This window comes from Oscarella lobularis, chromosome 9 (genome assembly GCF_947507565.1).
Source record: "Oscarella lobularis chromosome 9, ooOscLobu1.1, whole genome shotgun sequence".
Taxonomy (NCBI): Eukaryota; Metazoa; Porifera; class Homoscleromorpha; order Homosclerophorida; family Oscarellidae; genus Oscarella; species Oscarella lobularis.
This window is the reverse complement of record NC_089183.1, coordinates 1,042,997-1,054,133: the sequence shown is the minus strand read 5'-3', so window position 1 is coordinate 1,054,133 and position 11,137 is coordinate 1,042,997. Positions and strand designations below refer to the sequence as shown.

At 45.1% G+C, this 11,137-nt stretch overlaps 1 protein-coding gene, 2 long non-coding RNA genes and 1 other non-coding gene across 9 annotated transcripts; all 4 read left to right on the top strand.

Annotated features, from left to right (window-relative positions):
• The first annotated feature begins 565 nt into the window (after window positions 1-565).
• Window positions 566-684, top strand: LOC136191679 (5S ribosomal RNA). The gene has a single exon (XR_010670909.1). It is a non-coding gene; the product is annotated as a 5S ribosomal RNA (ribosomal RNA).
• Window positions 685-2,072: 1,388 nt separating this feature from the next.
• Window positions 2,073-4,882, top strand: LOC136190905 (uncharacterized). 2 transcript variants are annotated; one of them, XR_010670663.1, is made up of 6 exons: window positions 2,073-2,309; window positions 2,379-2,710; window positions 2,774-2,853; window positions 2,912-2,973; window positions 3,037-3,986; window positions 4,229-4,882. It is a non-coding gene; the product is annotated as an uncharacterized lncRNA (long non-coding RNA). The 2 variants fall into 2 exon arrangements; XR_010670662.1 differs by having other exon boundaries at window positions 3,037-4,882.
• A 190-nt stretch (window positions 4,883-5,072) lies between these two features.
• LOC136190898 (uncharacterized) lies at window positions 5,073-7,776 on the top strand. Of its 4 annotated transcripts, none has more exons than XR_010670649.1 (13): window positions 5,073-5,866; window positions 5,955-6,014; window positions 6,064-6,130; window positions 6,189-6,251; window positions 6,299-6,387; window positions 6,439-6,513; window positions 6,570-6,627; window positions 6,678-6,741; window positions 6,835-6,889; window positions 6,948-7,034; window positions 7,082-7,155; window positions 7,209-7,610; window positions 7,661-7,776. It is a non-coding gene; the product is annotated as an uncharacterized lncRNA (long non-coding RNA). The 4 variants fall into 4 exon arrangements; XR_010670648.1 differs by having other exon boundaries at window positions 6,808-6,889; window positions 7,082-7,151; XR_010670646.1 differs by having other exon boundaries at window positions 6,808-6,889.
• Window positions 7,777-7,892: 116 nt separating this feature from the next.
• LOC136190885 (putative ankyrin repeat protein RF_0381) lies at window positions 7,893-10,620 on the top strand. 2 transcript variants are annotated; one of them, XR_010670644.1, is made up of 17 exons: window positions 7,893-7,948; window positions 8,004-8,095; window positions 8,198-8,296; window positions 8,349-8,447; window positions 8,495-8,596; window positions 8,640-8,738; window positions 8,788-8,886; window positions 8,939-9,037; window positions 9,085-9,183; window positions 9,240-9,338; window positions 9,399-9,488; window positions 9,543-9,641; window positions 9,702-9,899; window positions 9,948-10,016; window positions 10,070-10,183; window positions 10,243-10,378; window positions 10,435-10,620. XR_010670644.1 is itself a non-coding variant. In XM_065979180.1 (17 exons), the coding sequence occupies exons 1-16, from the start codon at window positions 7,927-7,929 to the stop codon at window positions 10,359-10,361; spliced, it is 1,608 nt and encodes a 535-aa protein (XP_065835252.1). In that variant the 5' UTR covers window positions 7,893-7,926; the 3' UTR covers window positions 10,362-10,378; window positions 10,435-10,620. The 2 variants fall into 2 exon arrangements, 1 of the variants encoding a protein (XP_065835252.1); XM_065979180.1 differs by having other exon boundaries at window positions 10,233-10,378.
• Window positions 10,621-11,137: the final 517 nt, after the last annotated feature.

Below are 11,137 nucleotides of genomic sequence, written 5' to 3'. Positions count from 1 at the left end.
GATAGGATAGAACGCCCAAGAAAAGTTTGTCGGCTATTTACGCCTTCCAAAAAACTCTATTGCCTTGAACTAGACTCCTAAGGCCTTTGATTAGCGTGACGCATGTTGAGTCCTCTGTGGGGGCCCCTTTCGGTCGCGGGGTAGTAGACGAGTTTTCTTTGCTAGAATGACGCTTTTTGAGCTTCAGGCATGCTTGTCATAGCAGCAGAATAACTGGCGCAGGATATGCCAACCTCAACGATCTTACTCGCTTTCGTGCGACTCTTTGAACTTACCCTAAACATCGGTCGAGAACGAGTTCCGGTTGCTACGGCTCTTGAGCGTCGCTAAACGACGTCGGTCTCCTCTCTCCATGCCTGCGGCTAGCGCACTTTAGAACTAGCCTGATCATCCAGCTGTTCACGTGGGGATAACCAGAGAAACCAGCCCAAATGCGAAGTCCTTTCGACACGCTTTCGACCAGGTAAGTTGTGAGGTTTGCGCGTAGAGCTTCAGCCTTTGCGGAACAGTTGGACATTTCCGTAAACGACTTAGTATATGTAGACTAGGTTAGGCTACATTAAACGTCTACGGCCATACCACGTTGAAAGCACCGGTTCTCGTCCGATCACCGAAGTTAAGCAACGTAGGGCCCGGATAGTACTTGGATGGGAGACCGCCTGGGAACACCGGGTGCTGTAGACTTTTTTTCCTAAAGGCCCTTTTTTTTTCTTCCTTCCGAAATTGAGTCTCGTCTGCCGTTGACACAAGCGACAACATTTAGTTTCTCTTGTCTGATTCACCGACAAGTTTTCTAACTCTGAACGACAGGGAATATTGACGTCATCAGAAGTGTACAATTGGTGGGACAGACTTGACCCTGGTGGCGATCGACCGGTCATACACAACAAAGGTTTACAAAACATCAGCTAATCCTTTTGAGTCCGTAGGTTCGTTTTCCATCATGACAGAGGGGCCTCAGGCATTCGGGGATCTTGTCAGCTAATTGGGTTACTAACATATGCCTTTGGTAAACTACACTACAGTATAACGCCACGATAGATTGTACGGCATATAATTCGGACAAAGGGCAGGGAGATTACCTTCGGTGTACCCATAACTAGATAATGATGGCCGTGAGCCATCATGGGAACCCCGAACACCCCCAGCAGCACATTCTTATTACTCTAATTTTTGTAAAGCCTTTTTGCATAATTTGCATCGCACTGCGGTAGATTATACAGCGCGACGCAAGTTCGCGCGTGAGTGGATTTGCATGCGCGCATGCGCGCGTCAGGTCAATGCGATTTCCTGTGTTTTTTTTCGCGAATGTGGCACTGGATCTGAAAATCGAACGAAGGATCGTGTCCAAGGTTCAAGTAGAGTAAATTTGAAGTCGCAGCGAAACGGCGCTTTTTCGATATGTCGTTGCTGCGCGAAGGACACAGCTACACAGGCGTTTTTTCGCCTTGTGGATGTGACGCTTTCGAAAATTGTTCTAAACGTTTCTGTATGTCAACTTCGAACTTCATCCGGCTTCGAAAGGACCTCTTTAGCGAGACACGTACGGTCGACGAACGAAGATCGATCGATCGCAGCTCCGAGCGCGGTTTCGATCATATGAGTACGCGGTCGGGCGAACAAATAGCGCTATACGGCGATGCTTTGGCTTTGTCGCTGGGTGCCGTCGTTTGTCCGTGACGTAGACTGGTCGAGCGTTATATGTATTTCGGTTTGGCCTAATTCTTATTACTTTTCCTGAAATAGTTTTCAGATTTTGTGTACGAGTAAATTGAAACTCTCTATACCCAAGCGGGTCAGGCACAATTTGTGTGCCATGTGTAAAATCCTTTAGATAGTCGATTAGGATTAGCTCTGGTAGAAGGCTTGGTCAAATGAGGATTCTACGCTTAGATCAATTTTCTTTACTCAAAGTCTGAAATAGGATCAAAATAGCAACGTTAAGCCTTTGGTATGCAAATGAACTATTGGTCTCCATTTGCCAGAAAATTGTCCAAAGTGGTGCGTGATACCACGGATTCTTTCTAGAATCCGTGGTGATACTAATAACACGTGAAGTGTTTCGCTAAGTCTCGCCTGTTGTACTGTACTTCTAAAGTTGAGTGTAAAAAATCGTCATAAGAGTTTGTGGAGTGTCTGTAGGGTCACGTGAACATTACCAGTTCACGTGTGCAGCGACGGTGTCCCTGCATGATTTCACACTTGAGTTGTGTCCTCGATCCGACTGGCATCGGCGAGAGCGAGGTTCTCGCTCGATTGCACACGTCATTCATGCGAACGAACCGTGGCACGGACGGAGCATGCAGGCAGTGAGTGCGCTGATTAGTTTTCACACGTTCTCACTAATTCCATTGTCCATCTGTCTCTCTCTCATTCAGACGGGCTGCGGTCTCGAGAATCGGCGAGCGCGAACTCTCTGCCCGCGAACGCTGCTTCGAATCGAACCGAAATCGCGGATCGGGAGCGAATTCGCTCTCACGTGAGCGCACGCGGAAGGGAAACGGCTGTTTTCACACCCTCTCTGATTCGCTGATAACAGTCTCCTCTCTCTCCGCGTGCGTCATTCTCGGCTGAAGCGCGGAGCGGAACGGTTGGTCCGCTCTCGCGAGGCGACCACGCAACGCTGCTTCCTTTGCGGGGGCAGCCGAGAAGGGCTTATCGCCGCGAGGCGAGCCCTCGAAGAGAATCGCGGGGACGACGGAGCCAGCCGGTGAGTATCGCGACCTCGTGTTTTTTTTTTCCGAGACTAATAGCGCTTTCTTTCTTTCCACAGTGCGTCCCAGCAGCAGCAGTCCTTTGCGAAGGACTGCGCCCCGACGAAGGAAGAACGAGCGCCGCGTGGCGCGCGTGTCGGTAAGCCTCGCGTTTTTTTTTTCTTTTCGGTCACCCAAACTATTCTCCGTTTTCGTAGATCGTTGCGCAGTGCGAGCGATCGTCGCGCCCTTCGACTCTCCGAATCGTCGCAGACCTGCGGTAAAACAATGGAATTTGCCGTTTCGCGAAGTGTCTATAATGAGCTCTCGCGCGTTTCGACAGCTGTCGACGCCCGTCCCGTGCGAAGCGGAAGTGCAAAGCGGAAGCACGAAGCAGAAGTACGAAGCGGAAGTACGAAGCGGAAGTACGAAGAGGTAGCAAGGGAAAACTCGTCCGACAGGTTTTATGCGTATTGTGCGGGCCCCCGTGGTGTAGGCGCACACTTAAGGGGCGGGGTTCTCTGTCCACTGCACACGTAAGCCGATTGCACGTTGCCACTGTCGCGGTCCCGAGTCATAGTGAAACAGTAGGGCGGGGAGGGGGCTCGTGTGTCTGGCGGCAGTGGTTAACAGCATGAAGCTTAATCCTTTAATTAAATACATCGTGCTCCTACCGCATGTACGCCTTCAAACATTTCACCGTGACGCATGTACGTTACCCTGATTAGCATCAATTTTTTCAAAATTTCTAAAATTTGAGTTTCTACAAAATACACGTATCACAAAAAGAAAATAAGAAATCGAATCAATATATATATCAATATCAAAAAAGACAAATATCGTATTCAATGTATGTGCGTGGCAGAGAACGTAGTGGGACAACATCAATGATCTGCGCCGGGCGCAAAACTAAATGCATCAGTTCTTATGCATATGCATCACTACGGTAGTTATGCACGGGTCCGGCCACTGCATTAGGGCTTAGGGCGGCTGTCAATAGGTAGGGCGTTTCCCAAAATTTGCTCTTGGTGAGAGAGCAGCAGATAGGTTGTAGTGTAGTTAGGCCCTCCCTCACGTGCTTAGCTGGCAGCCGCCACCCCCGGTTAGACCATTCTCAATGGATTTGTGAGGTAATCTAGGTGTATTAGAATATAGGATAAATTTTCTAGGTCGATGGATTACTAGGTAATCTAGGTTTTCATTCATCTGATTAATTAATTAGCTAATCCGTCTTTTAGGATGTAGTGTACTAGGTTATAGACTAGGATTGTATTGTACTAGGTTTCCATTTAGGTCAATGGATCACTAGGTAATTTAGGATTTTTCGAACGACTAATTTGCTAACCCGTCTTTTAGGAAGTAATGTACTAGGTGATAGAGTAGCATTTTCATTAATTAATGTACTAGGTTTCCATTAATGTCAATGGGTTCCTACGTAATTTAGCAGGAGTTTTTGAATTTGCTAATTCGTTTTTTAGGATGTAGCGTACACTAGGTTCTATGTATAGAGCAGGTGCCACTAGGTTTCCATTTAGGTCAATGGAGTACCAGGTAATTTAGGATGTTTTTCATACCACTAACTTGCTAATTTGTCTGCTAGGATGTAGCGTACTAGGTGCCTGTATTGTACTAGGTTTCCATTTAGGTCAATGGATGGCGAGGTAATTAAGATTTTTTTTTCGTACAACTAATTCACTAACCCGTCTTTTAGGACGTAATGTACTAGTTTAGAGATTAGGAAATTCATTAATTAATGTACTAGGCTTTCATTTAGGTCAATGGATGACTGGGTAATTTTGGATTTTTTCATACGACTAATTTGCTAACCCGTCTTTTAGGACGTACTGTACTAGGTTATAGAGTAGGAATTTCATAATTAATGTACTAGGTTTCCGTTTAGGTCAATGGATGACTTGGTAATTTAGGATTTTTTCATAAAACTAATTTGCTAACCCGTATTTTAGGATGTAGCGTAATAGGTTCCAGGTATAGACTAGGTGCCTGTATTATACTAGGTTTTCATTTAGGACAATGGATAACTAGGTAATCTAGGTTCTTGATGCCAAATAGCTCATCCGTCTTTTAGGGCGATAACCGTACGGTCTGTGGCGTTTTCGTGTGATGCGTTTTGTTTGTTTTCTGTTGGGCTGTGTTGTTTGTAATTCAGTAGCAAGTCGAGTAAAGGGAAGGGGTGGCATATGCTGGGAAGGGGAGGGGAAAGGGGAAAGGGAGGGGAAAGGGGAAAGGGAGGGGAAAAGGGGAAAGGGAGGGGGAAAGGGGAAGGGGAGGAGAGGGAAGGGGAGGAGAGGGAAGGGAGGAGTGGAAAGGGGAAGCAAGGGGAAGAGAGGAGGGAGGCAATAGAGCACGGGCAAAGTGGGACCACAAGTAAGGTGTCTCATTAGATAATAACGATGCAGTCCGCGCTACCTACCTTAGCACGGCGTAATTAACACCGAAGGGAAAAAGCATGGTGTGTATTTCAGCGACGTAGACTAATGGTGTAGCTCAGTACAAAAGTCATAGTATTATACCCAGGTACGGGTGTGCTGCACGGTTGCAGCCTAGTCTTTACCACGGTGTAGTAGATCTAACTTCATTGGCACGGCACGGCACGTCACACGTTGTGGTAGTACCGTGTGCTTGCTGCACGGTTTTGCAGCGACCACGGTGTAGTTCCATTTGTACGGGTACGGTGCTCGGTCTCGCAGCGGCCACGGTATGATCTATTTTCCGCGCACGGTGTACCGGTAGTTCCACGGTGTAATTCCACGGTGTAATTCCACGGTGTAATTTCACGGTGTAGTTGCGTACGGTGTCGTTCCACGCTGTCGTTCCACGCTGTGGTTCCACGCTGTAGTTCTACAATGCCGCACTCTACCTTGGTCACTGTGACTTGCTATGCAATTTTCTTTCCGCTGTGGTCAGCCTTTAGTGCGTATCGTAATAAAGTTTTCACAATATCTTAGACTATAGGGCAATGGATGTTGGAGGTAATTCTGATTGTTTTAGCAACGTAGTCTAATTTTGTGTATGTAATGTAATGTAATGTGTAGTTTTGTTCGATAGATGTTGTAGTTTGTGTGTTAGAGCGTTCTAATTACTGATTTCCTTTTTTGTTGAGAGGCGTCGAAGCACTGGGCTAGGGACCACCTCACCGAGAAGACAGCCATCAGGTCTTCTGATTTTACTGAGTACATGTAGTTACAGTATTTGTGTGACACCATGGTTGCTTTCATTAATCTCATGACGTAATTGTTTTAGTGAAATTTGAAGTCGATGACGACAACCCACGTTGACCTGTGGCGGTTCAAGGCACTCACGGTGGGTAATCACTATTTTCTGAGATGAGTCCTAATATTTGATTGATTAGCATACGATGAAGAGCGACGGCGTCGTCCAGCGCGGAAGACAACACACCAGATCACGCACGACTGCTGGTAAGTGTACTAGTAAAAAAAGTAAAAATAATTTAATTTCTATCGTCGAATTTTTTAGTACGCAAAGCCTTGTATCAGCGTCGTACTTTGGCAGAAAGCGACAGCCATCATTACACGCGCAGTGAGTGATTATTTTATGTCTTCTATGTTATTTCCAGTCTATCGTAGAACAGAGTGTAATCTTGGCTGACAGTGTATGAAGGGTCATCATTGGCGAGAAAACGATTGATGGCCCTGTCGCTGAATAGCACGCACAAGTTAGTACTAAATATTTAGTTTTTAACACGAAATCACTCTATCTATTGCAGAGCGTCCTGCTTCTGGCCTGGTGGAGAGAAGCAATTACAGCTATTGGCTGAGTAGCATTCTTACCAGGTTATGGAGTAAGTATTGAAATATTTCCTTTTCATATTACTTGTAAAATTTCCTATGACTACAGTGTATGCAATCTTGGCTGACAATTTTTCAGTATAGCAACTTGCTGCAAAGGCCATCAGGTACTGATTTTAGCTAAAACAATCACTTAATTATTGATTTATTTTTTTAGATAACGGCAAAGCCTTTGCGCAGTTGCATAGGCAAGAAAACGACGGATGGCCCTGCAGTCACAGGTTAGCATGAAATAGCTAGTTTATTGCAGACACAGGTTAGCATGAAATAGCTGGTTAATTGCATAGTCTCACAACAAGAATGTCTGCCCTCAGCCATCCTGGTAAGAAGAACGGCTAGGACTGTACAGCAGTCTTACCAGGTGGTGGAGTAAGTATTGACTTATTTCATTATTTACTATTGTATAATTGCTTTCTGTTTACGCCAGATTCTTTGTTGGCCAAAACAAAGGCCCTGGCTACGTCACGCCCGAAGCACGTGACAAAATGAATAGTGTTATCTGCCAGGTTCATAAGTAAGGCACATGCTAACCCGAATTTGTACTAAACTTCTTCTTTTTAGCCTATCACGCTTTTGAAAGACGCCCCAACGGAGATGGAAGCAACGCAAAGATTGGGTCTTCAACGATATTGCAAGTACATAATAACTGATATTGACTTGGGTTTAGTTTTTGTTCATTTTCTAAAAGGAGACGTTCAAGCCGTCCATCAGCACTACTGCATGGGAAAGGACGAATTTTCATCCGTTCTAGTTTCAGGTGGGATATTTAGAATGCAGTATACAGGAGAGGGAGAGGGAGGAGGGAGAGTCAGGCAGTCAGGAGGCTAATCTAGGAACCTTAGGAGACCACTAGGATATAGAAAGGTAGAGGTAAGCTAGGGATTTAGAGGGCAGCAGGATAGAAAAGCCTAGTTTCCGGTCCGGGGGGAGGATTAAAATACAATAAATAATATACTGCATACTATATGGTGTCTATAATGATTCTTTTTTTTCTGGTTTCTATGAGTCGAAAGTCCAGGAATCGGCGGCGACGGCAGCGGCGACGGCAGGATGAAAAAGCGAAAGGAGCTAACGCATATCATTCGTGTCGGTAAGAAATCCTCTACAGCCAGTTTATTGAATAACCACGCTGTACTGCAGATAATGGAGGCGTCAGTGGACGGCCAAGAGGCCTGTCTTACAATCAGCAGAGTAGAAGTTTTTTTAATTTTTTTTTAATTTTTTAATACTATGCATTCGACTAATTCTTAATTTTACGACGGTAATTAAAATGTAGATAAGGCAGCACATCAGCACGGCAGCGGAGCACCAATTAGGTGATCAATTTCCTCACGAATTTGCCAAATCATTTCACAGCTAGCGCGCTTGACATGGCTTGTTCGATTCTCTTCGGCTGAAAAGTCGCTATGGGTAATTCAAACACCCACCGTAAGATCTCTTCAACCCCGTCTATGAAACCGACCGCCTAATCTGGCGTCTGCAGCTCTCATCCGTGCAGTAGAAGGCGGAGACCTGACTCGCGTGCAAGAGATCGTATCCAGCGAAGCGGAAAAATGGGAAGAACTGAAGGACAAGGTAACGGTCGCTTATCGGGGGTGTATGATTCACCGAAGCGGTAAGCGGGAGCGAGAGAAGAGAGCCTCCCTCTCAGGGAACTCCACGAACTAATCGTTGCAGGATGGAAACGGACTGCTTCACATCGCTGCTAGAAAAAATCGTCCAAAAATTGCCCATTATCTAATAGAAAATAGAATAGACATCGAACTTCGAAACAAAGTTAGTCATTGCATCGAAGCACAATAAAGAATAATATGACTTCGTCTTTTAGTTGAATGAGACGCCGTTTCTAGTGGCCGTCAAACACGGACACGCTGTCGTTGTTGATCTCTTGCTATCTAAAGGCTGCAATCGCTTGGCAGAGTCCAAAGTTAGACAAATGGTCTGTGAATTGAAAATTTAACGTTTTTTATGCAGTGGAGTCGAAGAGCTTTGGCTGTGGCAATTTGCAATGGGCAGTTTGAAATGACGAAGAAATTAGTCGAAATGGGATTCGACGTCGACAGACCCAGTGAAGAGGTAGTAGCAATTAATTAAATATCTTTATAATAGGCTTCTCTAGTATGGCTACACGTCAATGCATTACGCCGCCTTTAGAGGAAATATTCAAATTGCGAATTATTTGATCAACAGTGGAGCCAATCTTGAAGCTCGATCAAAGGTAATTACAATAGTTTATTTATTATTGGTGGTGCTCATATTATTATTAGTCCGGAATAACTCCAATTCTTGCCACTTCTGGAACTAATAACGTCGGTCTATTTGACATGCTCATATCAAGGGGATGCAACGTAAAGGCAAAAGAAGAGGTGATCTTTCCAATTATGAGAAATTATTAGACAACTTAATTATTATTTGTAGTGTGGTCACGGAGCGTTAGCTAGAGCGAGTGCATTCGGACGAATCAATATGGTAAAGAAGCTTATCGAAATGGGATTCGACGTGAACGAAGCGTGCAGTGTAAATCACCGCGTGATTAATTAAGCCAAATTATTTATCTTGTTTAGCATGGCCGGACGAGTCTCCACTGGACGGCGAAATGTGATGACGCTAGCATCGCCGCTTTGCTGATTAAGCACGGGGCTAATATCGAAGCTCGAGACATGGTTTAGTTCTTGTGAACAATTAAAGACGAATGACTTTGATTTTGATCTCCTTTTAGTGGGGAAGAACGCCCTTTCTCAGAGCCATCTGTCTAGGCAGCAATAACGTAGCTGGGTTGCTTGTCTCGAAAGAATGCAACCTTCACGCCAAAGACGAGGCACAATTTTTTAAATAAAAATACCGCCTTAGTTTATTTTGTTTTGTTTTTTAATTCAAGGACGGACACGGAGCCTTTGTGCTGGCGTGCACGAGGTGTCGGTATGATACGGCCAAGTTGCTTTTGTCCAAATTTGATTATATGAAAGAGGTTTGTTTAACTAAACGACAAAATAACAATAACGAAGGCTTTGCTCTTGTTTAGGAAGGTGCGTCTATGTTACACTGGGCAGCCCATAATGATTATCAGCATATGGCTGTGTTGCTGATTTCAAATGGAGCTAATTTAGAAGCCAAAGACGAGGTGTTGCTATTGCTAGTGCCGATATTAATTAATCTCTAGACGCGTTCTTGTCGTATTTAGTGGGGCTGTACTCCATTCCTCACTGCCGTCGAATTTGGCTCGGATAACACTATTGATTTATTGCTTTCAAAGAATTGCAACATTTTTGCAAAAACTCGTGACGGTGCATCGGCTCTCGATCTCGCAATCATGGGAGGACGCCTCGACTTGCATCGACGTTTTGTCAATGCGGGAGTGGACGTCAATTATCTCACACAAGTTTGTATAGGTCAGATAAAGAACTACTAATCTCGCTTGCCTTGCCAGGAAACTCGAAATTTTCTTGCTAAATTGGTATCAGATGGAAACGAAGAAGTGTCTAAATATTTCAAAGAGGTACGTTATCACTTGACAATTATTCCCACTGAAACCAATAGTTAAACGTTTAGGTGAAAGCTCTTCTATATGCTCTACAGGAAAAAGACGTAATCTTAACCGAACCGGAACTGAAGAGTGATAGTCTGAGGGAGGACTTCTCCACCGCCTTAGCACTTGAAACCAACGTGACAATCTTGTGACGTAGCTAAAGCATAGTTTATGAATTATTTTTAGAACGTTGCAGCAGTGTGTGGAGGGGAAGGCGATCAAGCGTTTGTTTCCAAGGCTTCCGAGAGTTTCCTAAGAGAACAAGATGCCTTTGCAGTCAGTTCTTGCACAGAAAACTCTTGCATTGTACAGTGAAGCTGGCAGTCCTTAGAGTATGACCCCTCAAGCTCGTGCATTTTTCTGGCGTTTTCAAGCAGTGTTTTGTTAGGCAGATAAGCGGAGATGTACACTAAGGAAGCTAGCAAGGCAATCTACTGTTATGTGTTTGAAGCTGTAAACTAAACGTTGGTAACGTCACTAGAACCCGTTGACCACCGCTTTGATCGGGAGCAGAATGATCAAGGATACTTGCAATGCTACCTCGGCCATCACTTACATGTTTAATTAATTAATTAATTAATTAATTAAAAACCCGACACGCTTTTGCTGTGTCATGAAAGGCTTTCGCGACGGATCGCAAAGGGCTTGCTGACAGTAGGCGCGGTCAAAGACGAGCGACTCTTTGGCCAGCTCGCCGGGCCTGTGGACGCGTTTTTGGCAGTAAAGCGCCGATGCTTGGGCGGAACGACGACGATGAACAGAACGTGACGCCTTCAGCCAGGAGTTCCAGCTCCGACTGTTGATTCTGAGAGGCTATTTTTTCTAGGTTTAGCCGGGCTCCAGAGCCTCAAAGAGTCACATGACGAAAACTTCAGCCTTTTCGGACGCGCTTCGGACGTCGCCCGAAGCTTCGTCCTTCAAACGACCGCCGGCCTTTGTTTATAATCGTAAGATCAGTATTCTTTGTGTCTTGTTTTCAGAAAATTGGGGCTCCTTTCGAGGAAGTCCAATTTTCGAAGCTCCTATTGGCGCCAAATCGTTTAGACGCGTGTTGAATGAGACTCTTAGTTGACTCGTGTCTTCGTCACCGG